Below are 17,777 nucleotides of genomic sequence, written 5' to 3'. Positions count from 1 at the left end.
ACCTTGTGTATTTTTTGTCATGTACCCGGAAGTTAACAAGAATCACATCGCGGACGATGTATTTTCTCCCCGCACAGGGTGCGGTGTCTCTGAGCGTTTGCTAAGGGGCAGTGCGGTGGGGACCCGGCCCATCGAGCAGTATCTGCTGCACGGCCCATTCCAGGCCCCAGGAGACTCCAAAGACTTGCCGCTGAGACCTCTTACTAGCCGGCCGCCGTCACCCCGGCCCGCGCCCACTCTCCGACAGATCTCCGGGACAGGACCGGGACACGCGCAGAGGCCGCCCGCGCCAGGCCGCTCCCGCCCCGCGCGCCCACCGTCAAACCCGGCCTACCGTTACTGTAGGCGTATGGGGACTCGGCTGCGCCGTCCTGGAGGCTCTCCAGGATCTCGCCCTTGCCCACGTCGCTGTCGCCCACCAGCAGGAACTTGAGCAGGTAATCGTAGCTCTTCACTGGGCTGCCCTGGGTGCCCATCCTCCCGCCCGCCGCACCGCGGCCCACGGCGCCGCCGCCAGACCTGCGGGCGAAGGCTGGTGAGCGGCCGTGCGGTCTCCACGCTAATGCTCCCGCCCACTGGCCACCGCCCCCAGTGCACCCGCCCCAGTGCCGCCAGCTTCACCTCAGCCTCCCAGCCGCCGCCGCCCGCTGCTTCCCGCACAGCCCCGCGCAACCCCGCAGCCCCGCCCCCGGATGCGCAGCCGCCATTGGCCACCCTCCGCCGGCCCTCCCCGGACCATTGGCCTGACAGCCTGGCCGTCACGGTCGCCCCGCCCCCACGTCTCCCCACACACACTGTGCCTCTGAGCCCCCGGTCGCCCCGCCCTACCCATTCGCCACTACTATTGGTCTCCTGCCACCCTCTTTCCCACCACTGTTGGTCTATACCCTTGTCCGTCAACGCAGTCCCCTCCCCGCCGCTTCGTACACAGTGTTGCGGTGGCTGGCTATTCCCCGCCTCCTCACTGTGACCATTGGTCACTTCCTCCTGACTTTCCTGAAATCATTGGTCGCCTTGCACGTCCGTCTGCCCTACTGCTTCCTGCAGACTGCCTTAGAGCCGTCGCGGCCGGGTTCACGGACTTGCAACACCCTGGCCTCCCGCCCCCTCGCCATCACTATTGGCTACTGCTGCTAAGGCATTTGCGCCGTCTCCTATCGATCATAACCTTCTAGGTCCACCCCTTTCCTCATTCTCGCCAATCAAGAGTCAAACATTGCACAACTCTGCCCTTCCCCCTTTGTGGAGAAGCCGCAGGATAGCGATAGCTGCTGCCTAAGGCGACATGGCTGAATGCGGGAGGGCCAGGCTATCTACCAAACGGCGGTGGCCGCTCTCACAGACCCCAGAAGGAAAGAAACGCGACCTGGATGTACAACCTCGGGCTCGCTTTCCCCGGGGGCAGGGCGGGGGCAGCCAATTAGCGACCTTCGCGGCGGGGGCGAGGCTCTCTCCCAGGTGGGCTGTTCTAGGAGGCGGGACTTCCTCCTGGCTGGGGGAGTGGGCGGAGCCGCCGCCGAGAGCTTATGCCGTGGGCGGACTGCTGAAGTCCTCTTCGCAGCCGCACTTCCAGGGACTCAACGGGAATCCTGAAGGCGTGAACCTGCTACGGACAGCGTTGGCCCGGTGGACAACTATTCGCAGGTGCACTTCGTCGGCAAGTTCTAAGACTGGAGGGCCACGGACAACGTTCTTCATGAGTGCATTCTCAAGCCTTGTCATCAGTTGCAAGAAACTCAAAAAGTAAACACAGATTAGGGCCAACGCGCTTGCGATGGAAGCCCGAAGATATGAGTTCGCTCTCTCTCCTGTGGCTTTCCATCTGTAATTTCCCCCACCCCTCACCCCGGCTCTTATTGTACGAAAGGAAGTAAAGTCAGAATTTGTCCAGAAGTTCGGGGGCTATCTAGCCTTGAATAAGCAGCAAGCGATGGATCAGGAGAAACCCTGTTTTAACAAGGTGGAAAAAGCCTGAACTGACTTCTGAAAGGTGTCCTCTGACCTCCACACAGGCTTGTCTGGGCACACTTCCTGAACATACGGATAACAGAGGCTAGCCGGAGAGCTGACTCAGCAAGTCAGAGCATTTGATGCTGGTCCCAGTTGCCAACACCAGTACAGATGTGAAGACTTACAACTGTCTGTAACTCTGGTTTCAGGGCATCTTACACCTTCTAACCTCCACAGGCGCCAGGCACACGTGTGATCACAGACATACACAACAGGCTTTTTCTTTTGGGCCATCAACCAGCTCCCAAACCATGACAGACATTATTAGTTTTGAATGCTCAGCCTAGTTTAGGCACGTTTCTGGCTAGCTTTTTATTTAATCTCTTTATCTGCCTTTTGCCACAGGGCTTATTACATTTCTTCTGTATATCTTACCTTCACTGCTTCTCTGTGTCTGGCTGGCATCTGCCTGGCTTCTTGCCCTAGATGTCACCCTCCTTCTCCTCTCGTTCTTCTTTTGAGCTTAGATTTCTCCTACTTAATCTCTTTGCCTTGCAGGCCTGCCTGTCCTTTCTCCTGCCTAGCTATTGGCCTTTCAGTTCTTTATTAGACCAACCAGGTTGCTCAGGCAGACAAGGTGAAACAAATGCAACACATCTTTACATAATTAAACAAACAAAGCATATACAAAAAATGGAACGCACCTTTGCATAGTTAGAGTAATACTATCCAGCATAAACAAATGTAACATCTTTGCCTACTTAAAATAATATTCCACAACACCCTTCACATAAAATACTTTTTAATATTTATTTATTTATTTAGGTTTTTGGCTGTCCTGGAACTTGATTTGTAGACCAACAGGTTGGATTCTAACTCACAGAGATCCACCTGCCTCTGCCTCCCATGTGCTGGGATTAAAGGCCTGTGCCACCACTGCCTGGCTAATAAATCCTTTTTTAAAAAAGGAATGAATCTTGGCCAGAGGTGATAGCCAAGCCATTTGATACCGGAATTCATGAGTCAGAGATAGGTGGATCTCTGTGAGTATGAGACCAGCCTGGTCTACAGAGTTCCAGGTCAGACAAGGAAACCGTGTCTTAAGAGCTGGGCAGTAGTGGTGCACACCTTTAATCCTAGCACTCCATAGGCAGAGGCAGGCGGATCTCTGTGAGTTCGAGACCAGCCTGGTCTACAAAGCAAGTTTCAGGTAGCCAGAGTTGTTACACAGAGAAACCCTGTCTCAAAAAAGAAAAGAGAAAAAAAAAACAAAGAAAAGAAAATGATAAGCTGTGTGTGATGGCACAAATTTATAATCCGGCTGCTTGGGAAAGGAGACCAAAAGAGACGTTTCCAGCAAAGTTGACTCAGATGCAGCCCCTGGAACTTGGGTGCTGCTTTTTCATATGACGAATGAACAGTCAACACTTTCTGAAATACAAGTTTACAGGAAAAGCCAGGGTGCTACCACATGGAGTACTGAGCATGTCCACAGCTGACATCTTCCCTGACTGCTGGGAAGGTCAGGAACAGGACAGGCAAGAACTTCCTCCCCAACAGACTGATTGCCTCTATAGTCCTAGTACTCAGAAGGATGATGCAGAAGGATTGCCATGAGTTCAAGACCAGCTTGGGCCACAAAAACAAAACCCTGGATTTAAAGGATGGTGCAGGAGAGATGGCTGAGCGGTTAAGAATGGAGACTGCACTTGTGCAGGACTGGAACTTGGTTCCTAGTACCACATCCCACAGCTCACAACACCTACACCTCCATTGTCAGGGGATCCAATGCCCACTTCTGCCCATCTTGGGTACCCACATTCACATACACATACACTCACACAGACACACATTATTTCTAGAATTAGAAATAAACCTTTTAAGGTCCTCATGCCAACAATGGCTGGACGAAGCTGAGTTGCCATGTCCGGCAGCCATAGAACAGCAGGTACAGTTTACAGCAGATGCTGAGCCATCATGGGACAAGCATGTGGAAAAGCCAGGACAGCTACCAGACTCCCACACTAAAACTGTTTCTTTAGCTGTGTGACAACTTCACTGATTGGTGTTCCCAGATTGTATAGAATGGAGGTCAGTAGACAATCCTTCAAGAGAATAGCAAGACACACACACACACACCAACTAGGCATGGTGGCTCACACTTCTAATCCCAGTACACTTGGGAGGCTAAAGCAGGAGGACTGTCTCAAGTTCAAGGCCTGGCCTAGAGAAACCCTGCTCAAGCATAGACAGACAGAAAGACATAAAGAAGGGTCTTTCCTCTTTTCCCCCAAGGGATTGCTGAATCTAGGCCTTGCCTCCAGCGGCAGGTACCCTTCAAAGCAGCCACACACTGAGTGACCATCTCCCTCCAAAGTTGAAGACATGGCCTTTATGAGCATCTTGACCCTGTGGACACTGCCACATGGTTTGATACATTATTCAGGGAAGCTTCTGTGAGAGGCCAATAGCAGGAAAATAGTAAGAGAGCTCTCCTCATCACCTGCCTTGAGGGGTAGGCTTTCCTGCTATTCTCTTGGTCAGGGTATGTTGGGTGGAGCCTCCTGGGTCCAGGAGTGCAGAACCACACTGAGGCCTTCCAGCAGGACTTCTCAGCTCACTTTTTTTGTTTTTTTTTTTTTCTCCCTGAAACAGGGTTTCTCTGTATAACAACTCAAGCTGTCCTGGAACTAGTTCTGTAGACCAGGCGTGCGCCACCACTGCCTGGCTCTCAACTCACACTTAGTCTCAAAGGATCCCAGAAGTTCTTTCTTTTTTTTTTTTTGTTTTTTTTTTTTTGTTTTTTTTTTTTTTTGGTTTTTCGAGACAGGGTTTCTCTGTGGTTTTGGAGCCTGTCCTGGCACTAGCTCTGTAGACCAGGCTGGTCTCGAACTCACAGAGATCCGCCTGCCTCTGCCTCCCGANTTTTTGGTTTTTCGAGACAGGGTTTCTCTGTGGTTTTGGAGCCTGTCCTGGAACTAGCTCTTGTAGACCAGGCTGGTCTCGAACTCACAGAGATCCGCCTGCCTCTGTCTCCCGAGTGCTGGGATTAAAGGCGTGCGCCACCACCGCCCGGCTGATCCCAGAAGTTCTTACCTGCATTTTTCTTCAGGCTATATTTTTTTGCCCAAGGGTGGCCATTGGCTGGACTCTGGGTCACAGATTAGTACGAACATCACACCCATCCACAGGTCAACAGGAACCCAGAAAGTCCTGACCTCTGGCTGATGAGGAGTTGAGGACTGAGTCCCTAAAGAACCAGAATCTGCTTCTGAAGGAGATCCTCCCCTGTAGAGGCCACTGTGCCCAGACTTGAGGCCAGCCTATGCTCTGATGGCTCTCACCCCCTGAACTAGCAGTAATGTCTGTGAGAGCTTTCTTCAGAGATGTGAGCCTTGAAACAGTGATGCTCATCCATGGATGCTGACTCTCTGGAAGGAATGGTGGGGAGAAGCCCAGTCCCCCTTTCCAGAGACTGTACATCACAGACAGCCCGTGGCAGGTGAATTCAGGTATTGACTTGACTATATTATAACACTGCGAGAACTGGTTATACTTTACTTTGAGGCTTTCCTTTAGAATATTTTCATGAACAGAGATGGACCTTTGAGTCTGAGTGCACTGAGCCAGCATGGTGGCTCACCTTTTTCACAATTTGTGAGGCAGGACTCATGGGCAGTAAGACTTAGATGGAGTCATGAGGGTGGCTCCCGTGGTGGCATTAGTGGCTTTAGGAGAGCTGAGCTAGCACACATGCTTTGTTCTCACCACGTGATGACTAGTACCATACTGTTTTGACAAAAAAGGCCACAACCAGATGCTGCTGACTGTGTGATTGGATTCACAAATCTGGACAAGCCAAATAAACCTCTATCCATAAAGAAATTGGGGGGGCTGGAGAGATGGCTCAGTGGTTAAGAGCATTGCCTGCTCTTCCAAAGGTCCTGAGTTCAATTCCCGGCAACCACATGGTGGCTCACAACCATCTGTAACGATGTCTGGTGCCCTCTTCTGGCCTGCAAGCATACAGACAGAATATTGTATACATAATAAATAAATAAATAAATACATGTTAAAAAAAAAAAACAAACTTAAACCATAAAGAAATTGGTCTCCTGCATTTTGTTAGAACAGACTAAGACAAACTTCCCCACCCTGGGGTGAGACCCTAAGTCCTCAGAGAGCTCTGGGAATAATACAAAGGGACAGACCCTGGGTCCTGCAACCCATGTCCAGGAAGCTCAGAAGTACCCACAAACAATTCAGTTGGGCTGGAAACAGAAGTCAGCTGATAGTTTGTCTAGCACACGTTATACTCTGGGTTTGCTCCTTAGCACTGCATAAATTGTGTGTTACAAAACTGTAATCCCAACACTCAAGAAGTGGAGGCAGGCAGATCATCAGCCAAAGTCATCCTCGGCTACATAGCCAGCTTGAGACCAGCCTGAGATACATGAGACCCTGTTTCAAAATAGAAGTTTCAATTACTCAGAAGTCCTGGCCTTAGCTTGGCAGCAAGGAGCAGCCCCAAAAGCCTCTCATAGGAGACAGATCAGACACCTGGATGGACACTGCAGTTAGTAGAGAAAGAATGCAGAGGGCAGGCCATTTTCGTGTCCCACATATCTGTAGGCAAGCTTTTAGTTACACCGGGTAAAGTCAGGCATGGTGACACAAACCTTAATCCCAGTATTTGGGAGACAGGCAAATTCATGAGGCTAATCTGATCTACACATCAAGCTCCAGGCCTAGGTAGAGTTAGTACGTGGATCAAATTTTAATAGTACCCATTCACACAATCAAAAATCTGCATCTTCTAGGAGAGCCGATTTCAAAGCTTTTAGTTACAAAGGAAGGCAGCTTGTGATAGGAACCCTGGCAGCTCCTGGGAAAAGCCACCGGTCTGACAGCACTAGGCACCTGTCTACCAAGGTAATGCCCACAGAGACAACAATCCTTGTTGTTACAAATGCATGAGCTATATCTGAGAATAATCAGAAAACCTCCACAGACACAGCTCTCTGCAAAAAGCAACTCTTGTGGCTCCAATGCTAGTGTTCTTTCAGCCAGCTCTGGTGCCAGGTCCTGACTGGTCCCCAGAAGGGCAGACAACCCAGTATTCTGCTGCATAGAATGACAGCTGCCGGGCAAATCTCATGACAGGGCTGCACAAGGGCCAGCTGGGCTGAGCTCAGCACCTTCTCCTAATGGAAGTCCAGGGGTGAAGGGGTGAACACAGGCAGCTAAAGGATGTCAGGGTGGCCAGGCAGAGTGGGAAGGGATGCATACACAGGAAATGGCCACCTGTGTACAGATGGACCCCAAAGGGTTACCAAGCAGCCCAGGTCCAAGGCAAGACAGCTGTGGGGCCTCCCTAAAGTGTGACCTCCAGTATTGGAGATGACAGACACCACTTTCAGTGAGCTCTGGATGGGTGCATGACTACAGGGCCCTTTGGCACTTCCCAGCTGGCCTCTACTACTCCTTTGTGGAGCCCCAGGCTAGGAAGCACTGAGGGCTTCCTCTGCATAACCAGGCCTGGAGTCATCTAAAGACTGCATGCAGATGGTAATGTTAGTTCATATTGGGTGGTGGTGGTACACGCCTTCAATCCCAGCACTCGGGAGGCAGAGGCAGGCAGATCTTTTAGTTTGAGGTCAGCCTGGTCTACACAGCAAGTTCTGGGACAACCAGTGCTACATAGAGAAACTGTCAGTCCAGGTCAGTACTCTGCCATGTATGGAATTCACATGCTCAGAGCTCCGAGTACACACCCCACATCCCCAACACCCCTTCTCCACCAGACTGTATGCCTGCTGCTGGAACCAGGGTGAGGCTATGGCCAGAAGCCCTGATGCCCTAGGTTTGTTCATCGATCTAAGATGTCTTCAAGGGCTTAGGGCTGCACAGACACCCAGCGGTCATTGGAGAAACTTCGGGCAGGAAATGATGGCAGTCGTCATGGAGACAATGCTCCATCCAGCCCACCCTCCTAGAGCCTGGCCAGACTTGAATCACACCTGAGCTGATATTCCAAATTCATGAAAGGTTTTTATTGTCACCACAGGGTCAGGATCCATCTTCACCAACCCTCCATTGGGTGCTTAAGGGTTGCTGTGGCCTAGAGCAAAGGGAAGCAGGCACAGACGAACCAATGTAGATAGTCCTGAATGCCCGAGAGACAGGCAGGGCTGGCTGCACCTTCCTGCCCCCTAGGGACTAGTTCACATGGGATCCTACTAAGTGGCAGGAAACCCTGGCCATTCCACCTCCCCAAGGTCATTCACATACTGAGCCACAAAAGTGCCTGTCCAGATGGGAGCTGTCTGGTCCTGTAAGGAGTCAATGAGAGAAGAAAATATTTTGCCAAAGGGTCTATCCCCACATGGGGCACTCAGCAAGAGCAGAGCAGCCAGGTGGGCAGGTACCCAATTCCCCCACATGGTCTGACTTCAAGCAAAGGGCACCCAGTGGCCAATTAGCAGCACCTTCACAAAGTGATCTCCAGGGAGCAGCAACAAGCAAACCCAGTGAAGCACAGAGTGAGGGATTAGTTTGCTGGGGCAGGGGATCAGGAGCTGCCTCAGTTCCCCAGATGGGAATATTCTGCTGAGGCTTCTGGAGTGCACCAGGTACCCCAGGAGTGGTCCCACCCACTAAAGCAGTCAAGGAAACCTGCCAGCATATCCAGAGTCTGAGCCCTCCTAGGAAGCAGGCTCAGTGCAATGACTGCAATGACCATAACAAACAGGAGGATCCCCACGTAGGTGATGCTAGTGCAGTGGTTCTCAACCTGTGGGTTGCAACTCCTTTCATAGGGGTTCCCTAAGACCATAGGAAAACACAGATATTTACATTACAATTCATAACAGTACAAGATTACAATTATGAAGTAGTAATGAAAATGTAAGTCTGGGTGTCATCGTAACACGAAGAACTGTATTAAAGGGTCACAGCATTAGGAAGGTTGAGAACCACTGTGCTAGAGATGGCGTGCAGAAATGGAGCTGACAGGGCCTGAGAGCTAGAGTAGTAACTCAAAGATGAGGCCTGCCTACATTCAGTACACAGTGTCTGGTTGGACCATGTAGGACCTGAGATAAACCACCCATGGTCAGTGCTATCCTGGCAGAGAGGAAGCGTGATGGTTGTGCAGTCACTATGGGTAGGCTGTGTCCAGATCCTCAGTCCTGTTTGTCCTCTCTCTGCCTCCAGGGGTAGATGAGCTCTCCAAAGAACAGCTTTCGGCACAGGGAACCCCAGGAGTGCTTGGGATGGCAGCCAGAGCTAGGCAGGCGGTAGGTGTGCACCACATGGCTATAGGGCAAGGGGTTTATCTGCAAGGAAAGGGTAATTATTAGTAGGGTGGGTGGTCATGGGTGCTTCAGCTGTGTCTATAGAGGAAGGTCTTGAGGGTTGGCATCCTGGGTCTGACTGCCCCTCTGGGGAATCTTCAGCTAGGCAATTATAGAGCAAGGCCAGCTAGGCCCTGACAAATCTCTGCCTGTGAGATAGCTAAGCTGACCAGCAGAGTAGCGGGCCACACAGCACTGCTTCCCTGAGAAAGGGATGGTGATGGGGAGCTCCACGTCCCTTTTGGGCAGTAATGCACTATCCTAGGATCTACTCCATCTGGGAGCCAGGAAGGGTGACCTTGCAGATGCTTCAGCATCTGAGAGACACGACACTTGGACTAGGACCAAAATACAATTCAGCACCTGGTTGGCCACCCCAAAACTCATTCTGCTCCCTCCCACTGGGAACAAGACCCAAGACTTGCCGGGCGGTGGTGGCGCACACCTTTAATCCCAGCTCTCGGGAGGCAGAGGCAGGCGGATCTCTGTGAGTTCGAGACCAGCCTGGTCTATATGAGCTAGTTCCAGGACAGGCTCCAAAACCACAGAGAAACCCTGTCTCGAAAAACCAAAAAAAAAAAGACCCAAGACTTAAACAATGAAAGAGCCAGGGATTCAAGTCCAACAGGAAGTGACTGTTTGTCCTGAGGTCTTTGCTAAGCCATTTCTGCTTCATCACAACCTTGAGCAGGATGGGACCCCACTCACAGGCCAGACTAGATATCAATGTCAACTATGTAGACCACAATATGTGTCCCACAACCCTGAGGGGGAAGCTCTAGACACATTGAATTATGATACTCAGATGTCTACCCCTTAGCCCCACTGGGCCCTTCTATCTCTGACCTCTGGCTGATATACCACCAAAGCATCACACCAGCTGACCCCAGCCCCCAGCTGTCCCAGAACACAGGCAGAACATTGGGGGGGGGGGGTGTCCCAGGTCTGAGCAGCAGTGAAGGGCAGGAATTCTTACCTGCATCAGGAGGCGCAGGGGCCTGCCTGCCTCCTGTTCCAGAACTCTGAATTTCACACCAGCTATAAAGAAAGCAAGGTACTTAGGAAAGAAGGTAGCAAATGTCCACCCCCAGTTAGCCTTATTGGTCCCACTGTGAGTTAGCAGAGGCTATTGAGATGGCAATTTCCACAATAAAAGCCCCTCTGAGCCCACCCAGGTGGCAGCAGGTCTGTCTAAGCACACACGGTTGTCTTCTCCACCTTTCCCATCTGCCTCTTGGCTGGGTAGCAGATGCCCTATTAATGGTTCAGTGTCTTACTGACTTCAAGTTTCTAAGTCTGGCTGATGTGGGGACCCACAGCACCCCTGGCTTTTAGTTTGGTCTCCCAGTCTAGGAAATGCCCAGGAACAAACTTTTTTTTTTATTTCATTATGTTTTTTGGTTTGGTTTTGTTTTTTTTAGATTTATTTATTTATTATGTAGACAGTGTTCTACCTGCATGTATGCCTGCAGGCCAGAAGAGGGCACCAGATCTCATTACAGATGGTTGTGAGCCACCATGTGGTTGCTGGGAATTGAACTCAGGACCTCTGGAAGAGCAGTCAGTGTTCTTAACCTCTGAGCCATCTCTCCAGCCCCAGGAAGAAAGTTCTTAAAAAAGAGCAGGAAATAGACAGGCAACAGTGGTGCACTCCTTTAATCCCAGCACTCAGGAGGCAAAAACAGGCAGAGCTCTGAGTTCAATTCAAGGCCAGTGGGGTCTACTACAGAGTGAGTTCCAAGGACAGCCAGGGCTACACAGAGAAACCCTGTCTAGAAAACAAAAAAGCAGGAAATGAAGCTTCCTTGAAGCCAGTGATGTGAGAAGGGACAAAACCATGGCCTGCTAAGCAAAGTTAACTACCCTGCCCAAGCTATTGGCTCAGGCTAGGGAGAAGGCCCTGCATTTCAGGCTGGGTCTGGGTCTATTGTGGCCCACCTGTGTTTGTGTCTGAGTTAAAGAAGTAAATGCATAGGGCATGTATGTAACATTGCAAATAAGTCTCTCGCCTGGGCCTCCTGAAGCTAATGGAGAAATTAGCTAGAATGTTGTTCTCAAAATGTTTTATAGGCGTTCAGCAGCACAAAGATGCTTGCAGGCAGACCTAGATATCGGTTCAAAGCCAAGGAACCTGCATGTCCCTATCGGATGGTTCTGAGCTGGCTGATAGAGTCAAATGAGCATACTGGTCACCTTAGAAATCACCTCAATTAGTGCTGAACATTGGCTATACCAGGTAATCCCAAGGCCCCTGCCGTGTCCAAAGTCCCAGAGATAAATGGGTTATCATGCCTAAACCTCATGCCTAAAAGAGCTAGATTTCCCTCAAGGATTCTGGAATCAGAACACAGAGATTCAGGGGACAGCTTGGGTACTAGGTGATGATTACAGGCAGTGCAGGGTGATCCTCTCACAGTGCAGCAGCCCTCATCCTGGCCTGCTTCCAAGGGCGAGGGTCATCAAAGAGCAGACGCATAGCCTATAACCACATGGAGACACACTCTCTGAGCACAGACCCTGCAACAAGCCTTCCAAACCACAGGAAGGATGAGGCCTCAGGTCTTTGTATCTCTGAACTTTACTCTTAGGGAGAGAGAGCAGACCGCATGTTCCCAGGGCCAAGTTTATCTTCACTGCTCTGCTCACCCACACCACATAACCAATTCATTCAGGCAGGAGACACATGGCACAGGTGGAAGGCCTGTGGGTATGTTGTACCATCTGTCAGAAGCCAGGCACCCAGCACCCAACTTACCAGCCAGCCTGTAGGGTCGGCAGAGTCGAAGACCAAGGGAGTATAGAGGCAGGGAGTTGATGAGGTCCACAAGTAGATGGATTAGGCCCTGCACAGTGATCACCAGGAGCCGGAGCTGTAGCAAAAGTGACATTCAGGGCCACTGACTGGGGCTGAAGCCACACATTAGACAGACTAGGAGGAGAGTAGCCCGATAGACTCTTGAGCTATACTCACTAAGGGTGACCAGAGGGTCAGGAACCCTGGGAAAGGATAGACTCCACCCTAAGGAGACTAAAGGGCTGGCAGCAGGACAGCTGGCACCCCTTCCTAGTACAGACTGTGCATCCACATTCCTGACACCACCTGGGTGTCGCTTATCTCATACTGTCCACCCTGGTGCTCAGCACTAAAGGAAGGCTCTTCTATGATCTCATCTACCCACTATGGGTCCTGACCTCCCCTGTAGACAGCCATCCCCAGGACAGGACCCCCCAACTGCTTTAAGACCAGCACATAGAGTTCAGAACAGTGCCCTATGTGACTGGCTCCAACACTGACTAGACTAAGTTCTGTAGGCCCCAGGGTTGGAGGAACTGGGCTCACCAGGGTGAATACCAGGTAGTATAGAGCGGTGGTAGGCAGCAAGAAGATCAGGATGGTGAAGAGCAAGGTCCCAATGAAAAGCTGTGGGGAACAAGGACCGGCATACTTGGTATCACAAGACCCAGACCAGGGGAGGCCACTCCATCACTGGCCACACACACCCATCCTTAAACTGGGATTTTTTTGCCTCCTGAGACAGCAAGGTCAGGAGATGTTCCCTTTACCATGAGGGATGTGTCCACATATCCTGAGGACCTGGTGGCTTTTGGGGAAACAGCCAGCAGGGGACACAGGCAAATAGGAGGCTAGGAAAATGGGTGTAGCAGGTCTAGGCAAGCAAATGGAGTAAGCCAAAGCAGGCCCTATGTCCACCTGGGGAAAGTCTGCTGGTACCTCCCCCTAGGCCAGCTGCTGGGAGACAGCTGCAGGATAGCAGTAGGCTGCTCACTGATAGTGTCCAAGTAGCTGCCCTGACCAGGTGAGCAGGCTCAAAGCTGTAGGTACCTGGTCAAGGTCATAGGAACAGGAATCCACCCGCTGGCGCAGAACATTCCACTTCTTCCCCCGGAACAGACGCCAGAGAGAGGAGAGGCCATAGATCTTCAGGCAGTACAGCCTGTAGGACACAGGCTCATGAGGGCCAGCTGGGGGCCTGTGCCACACCTCACCCATCTGCTCAGACCCTGTTGAGTGCCCACGGCTTAGAAAACTACATGTGAACATATACATACCTGGCACCGTAGACATAGAAGCAGTAGATGTGGAAGGTAAGGAGGGCGATGATGTCCGAAAGGATAGACAGGGCAACAGTCAGTCCTAGGCAGGCTGAGAGGCCCACATGCCACAGGATGTGCTCAATAAAGGGGGACATTAGGTGGATATAGCCTGCAGGATGGAGGTCAGCCATGAGAAGTGCCCAGCAAGGCACAGGGAGCCCCAGTGCCTGAGAATGGACACCTAACACTTCAGGACACAAGTGAGCACAGACCCAGCCACTGGCCCCAGAATTTGACTTGAGCAGCTGGCCCAACACAGTTGGCTTCATACAAATGGGAGGCCAGAAAATGGAAGCAGAGGGGATGGGGCCTGGCTAGGGTGCCCTGCTGGGCTGCCCAACCCTGCCCATCGGGCACTCACTGATCCACAGATGGATGTGGTACAGGAAAAAGCGGCCTAGCACCTGATCCAGTGCCCGATTCATCTTGAGCCCAGCAGGAGCACCCATCAGCCACTGCAGCAGATGCTGGAGCTCCTCAGCCACGCGCTACAGAGACATGGGGCAGGGAAGGGATGACATGGTCACAGAGGTAAGAGGGTGGGTGGGTTGAGGATTGTCCAATGGGCTCCCACCATAGCCAGTCTATCTGGGGCAGGGCAAAGGCAGCCTGCACTTCCTTACTTCCAAGGTTCAGAATCATGTCTTTTAGTGTGGGTGTGCGGGGGTGGAGGGGCAAGGTCTTAATATGTAGCCCTGGCTGTCCTGGAACTCAGTATGTAGACCAGGATGGCTATTCACAGAGATCTGCCAGCCTCTATCTCCCGAGTGCTAGGATTAAAGGTGTGCGCCACCACACCTGGCAAATCGTATCTTCTAACATTGCATAGGAGCAGTGCCACTGGACCCCGGCCCTGGCCACAGATGATTCCTAAGATCCTGGTCTGAGGCATCTCCCAACAGGCTGGAGTACATAAAGGAATTCCTTGGGCATGTGTTTCCTGGGATATCTACCTCATCCTGATAACTTCCTTTATGCTCACTATCTTGCTACTTTAGCCCTGGAACCATAGGGCCCTAAGCCTGTGATACCTGGGTATGGCTGAGACTGACTGACCCTGGCTCAATTCAAACCACTTAGGGGAGCCTGAGAATACTGAAGCACTCAGTCAAAGACCTCTTCTTGTCACTTGAGCCTATCAGGGTCTAGGGAAGCAAGTGTGAGCACTGGAAAGCAGGGCACTCAGAGAAAAAACAAATCAAGTTCAATAAACAGCAGAGGGACTTCAACAGTAAGCAGGAAAACTGGTCCTGGTTGCCAGGATGGAGTGCCCACACTGGCCATAGTGGGGGAAGTAAGGAGGCTAAGGGATGCTCTACTTGGTCACCAAGGTGAGGCCACAGGAGTAGCTCCTGTATCTTATATGTTCTTCCCAAATCCTTTTGCAACCCTGTGTAAGAGTCTTAGGAGCACTAGGGAAGAGCATAACCTTCTTTATAAATAGGACTTATTTAATATTTAAAGGATAAAAGCCTGGCAGCGGAAAGAGACTCTACTTTTTAATTAAATATTTATGGCTTTTATATATTTTTTTTGCAATTTTGCAAAAAGAAGGATTCAGACAAAGCTGGCCAAGAAACAGAATGTAGAAACAGCCTAACCCCTTCCGCCCCAACCCCAGCTTCTCTTTCCTATTGGGAAGACCTCCATATATCTCATAATTCAGGAACTGAGAGGAGCCCACTGCTGCCTCCATACTCCAGGCCTGGGAACAAACAGACCTGGCATACAGCTGCACTGATGGAACAGAGAGTGAGCCCATGGGCAGACCCTGAAGGCTTTCACAGGACAGATAGACAGGGCTTTGGCTCTGAAGATGAGATGGAGAACTGAAAAGTTCTGAGGCTCGGTGGAAATGAGGAGGTGGAGGAGAGCAGGAGGGACCAGCATGCATATGTCATGCATGGGAACGCTGGGAGCACAGAGGACAGGCCTGAGCCTCTTGTTTCCAGGGAAAGAGCAGTCTGGCCAGTCCGACAACAGCCCAGAGCACTGAGGTGTCCCAAGGCTGCCTTTCATCTGCAAGATCAGCTGAGCACGGAAAAGGGTTCCATGAAAGCCTCAACCATAAGTGGCCCCCAGACACTGCCACCTTCAAGAAGAGCACCTAGGGAATGTGTCTGGGGTGAGGACAGGGAATAGCTGCTCCTGCAGTTGAAGCACTGCCTAGGAGGATCCCCCACCCTCAGGAAGCTAGGTATCACCCAAATCTACTCACATCAGCCACAGGGACCAGGGCGTTGGCCAGCTGTCCAATTCGGTTATTGCTGTGGAGCCAAGAGAGCAGCAGCAGGCCAAGGGCCACATCCAGCAGCACAGAAACCAGCATGTTGGCCTTCCTGGAAGCAAAATGGGGGAAAGCAGCTGAGAGACAGCTAGACACAGCCTGTGACCTAAGAGAGGCCTGGCTGGAGGCACAATGCAGAGCAGAGGTGGAGAAGAGGCTGGGCCATACTACCCTTCCTGGGAAAGGAAACCATACCTCATTAGCTGCATGGGACTCTGGGCTTTCTCTGTGCTAAAGATGAGTGAGAGGTGCTTCAGTCGGTGCCGGAGCTGTTCACAAGTGGAGAGCTTGCTTCTGATGAAAGAAAGGGGCCGCAGCTTCCACAGCCTGGGGAGAATATAAGGGCTGAGACTCACAGCTCCAGCCTTCAGTTCCTTAGTTTTCCAGCCAAAGTCCCTCACTCTAGAAAGGGCCAGATCCACTCAGCCTAAGCTCTTTGATTCCACTCAAAAGCTCAGCAAGGCCAAGGCAAGTATGAAAGTCAACATGACCAAGCAAGGATGCATAGGTGTGAAATGTACGGCCTACCAGCCAATACAAAGATGAGTGTCAGGCCAGGAGGTGGTGGCACACATCCTTAAATCCCAGCACTGGGGAGGCAGAGGCAGGCAGATCTCTGAGTTTCGAGACCCTGTCTCGAAACAAAACAAAACAAAAAAACAAAAACAAAAAAAGTAAGTCTCAAAATGGCTAAAAGTGAGTCAGGAGTGGTGGCACATGCCTTTAGTTCCAGCTCAGGAGACAGACAGATCTCTGAGTTTGAGGCCAGCTTGGTCAGGGCTACCTATTGAAGGCCATAGAAGTATACAAGTACATAGAAGATGATAACTAGTGTTCAGATGTCAATCCACCAGAGGAATGATTCTCTAATGGAGAATCCCGTCCAGGCAGGGCCTGCAGGACCACCAACTCTGGAAACTGTTGCTCCTGACTGTACTTTCACACTTGCTAAAGCAGCTATGGTGTCTCCCCAATACCTGCACTGTAGTGTGCAATCTCACATGATATGTATGTATAATCTCATGATTGCATCTCAATCTTTTTGTTTGTTTGTTTGTTTGTTTTTCAAGACAGGGTTTCTCTGTGTAGCCCTGGCTGTCCTGGAACTTGCTTTGTAGACCAGGCTGGCCTCAAACTCACTGAAATCCACCTGCCTCTGCGTCCCGAGTGCTGGGATTAAAGGTGTGCACCACCACCACCACCACCCAGCTTATGATTGCATCTCAATCTTATGGGCACATATATCTGTGGATGGACAGGAAGATGACTTCCTATTAAGTTGTATGTTTTAGATATATAGAAAATATACTAGGATATGCTTCATAACTAGATCATTTGTTCCATGAGAACTGTAAGACACTTAAAAGCCTGCTTTATTCTTTTTACTCAGACTCATATCAGAAAACAACAATTTCTCCTCAGTTCAGACAAACTACACACAATTAGCTCATTTTTACCTCAGAGCAAGTTCAAACTAGACTAAAGGTTTCTGTATATGAATCTTAAGTTAAAAACTTTACACTTATGTACAAGGTCAGAATCACAGGTGTCTAACCAAGGTTATTAACACAAAGAAGACTAAAAAAATCATGCTAATTCTTTGCTTGCCAAGTCTAGCTGATAAAAGAACTATGTCTTAGGGCTGGAGAGATGACTCAGAGGTAAAGAGCACTGGCTGCTCTTCCAGAGGTCCTGAGTTCAATTCCCAGCAACCACATGGTGACTCACAACCATCTGAATAAGATCAAATAAGAACTGGTGTCCTTTTCTGGCCTGCAGGATACATGCAGGAAGAACTCTGTATACATAACAAATAAAAATTTAAAAAAAAAAAAAAAAACTATGTCTCGCAGCTTGTCTCACTGGGCGCTGTGTCCCTGGCTTCTGGTCACGGTCTTACACAAGAAACCTTGAAGTTCTGTGTTGCCATGGTAAATGGCTCTGCCCTCATCACTTACCCAAGGAATGTGCTATGACCAGTGAGATGTGACCCTTGTAACATTTTTTTTATTCCCTTAAACCTCTAGTAAAAAGTTTTTTTTTTTTTTTTTTTTTTTTTTTTTTTTTTT

General features: G+C 50.5%; 2 protein-coding genes across 4 annotated transcripts in view; both read right to left on the bottom strand.

Moving 5' to 3' along the window:
- Rab40c (RAB40C, member RAS oncogene family) overlaps nucleotides 1–690 on the bottom strand; it is a 39,125-nt gene extending 38,435 nt beyond the window's left edge. Inside the window, exons 1-2 of the mRNA XM_050127681.1 lie at nucleotides 622–690; nucleotides 335–519 (exon numbers count right to left, since the gene is read on the bottom strand). Of these exons, the coding sequence (XP_049983638.1) occupies nucleotides 335–476 (142 nt within the window). The 5' untranslated portion in view covers nucleotides 477–519; nucleotides 622–690. The remainder of the gene's footprint in view (nucleotides 1–334; nucleotides 520–621) is intronic.
- A 7,291-nt stretch (nucleotides 691–7,981) lies between these two features.
- Nucleotides 7,982–17,777, bottom strand: part of Pigq (phosphatidylinositol glycan anchor biosynthesis class Q) — a 20,843-nt gene continuing 11,047 nt past the window's right edge. For all 3 annotated transcript variants that reach the window (XM_050135129.1, XM_050135122.1, XM_050135137.1), the window contains exons 3-11: nucleotides 15,904–16,035; nucleotides 15,640–15,760; nucleotides 13,783–13,909; nucleotides 13,377–13,530; nucleotides 13,150–13,261; nucleotides 12,646–12,726; nucleotides 12,061–12,175; nucleotides 10,282–10,343; nucleotides 7,982–9,287 (exon numbers count right to left, since the gene is read on the bottom strand). In XM_050135129.1, coding sequence (XP_049991086.1) covers nucleotides 9,135–9,287; nucleotides 10,282–10,343; nucleotides 12,061–12,175; nucleotides 12,646–12,726; nucleotides 13,150–13,261; nucleotides 13,377–13,530; nucleotides 13,783–13,909; nucleotides 15,640–15,760; nucleotides 15,904–16,035 — 1,057 coding nt within the window. In that variant the 3' untranslated portion in view covers nucleotides 7,982–9,134. The remainder of the gene's footprint in view (nucleotides 9,288–10,281; nucleotides 10,344–12,060; nucleotides 12,176–12,645; nucleotides 12,727–13,149; nucleotides 13,262–13,376; nucleotides 13,531–13,782; nucleotides 13,910–15,639; nucleotides 15,761–15,903; nucleotides 16,036–17,777) is intronic.

Source organism: Alexandromys fortis, unplaced genomic scaffold (assembly GCF_014885135.2).
Source record: "Alexandromys fortis isolate MF-2015 unplaced genomic scaffold, M_Fortis_MF-2015_v1.1 scaffold_29, whole genome shotgun sequence".
In the NCBI taxonomy this organism is placed as follows: Eukaryota; Metazoa; Chordata; class Mammalia; order Rodentia; family Cricetidae; genus Alexandromys; species Alexandromys fortis.
The sequence above is the reverse complement of the archived record's forward strand: the minus strand, read 5'-3'. Positions and strand labels throughout refer to the sequence as shown.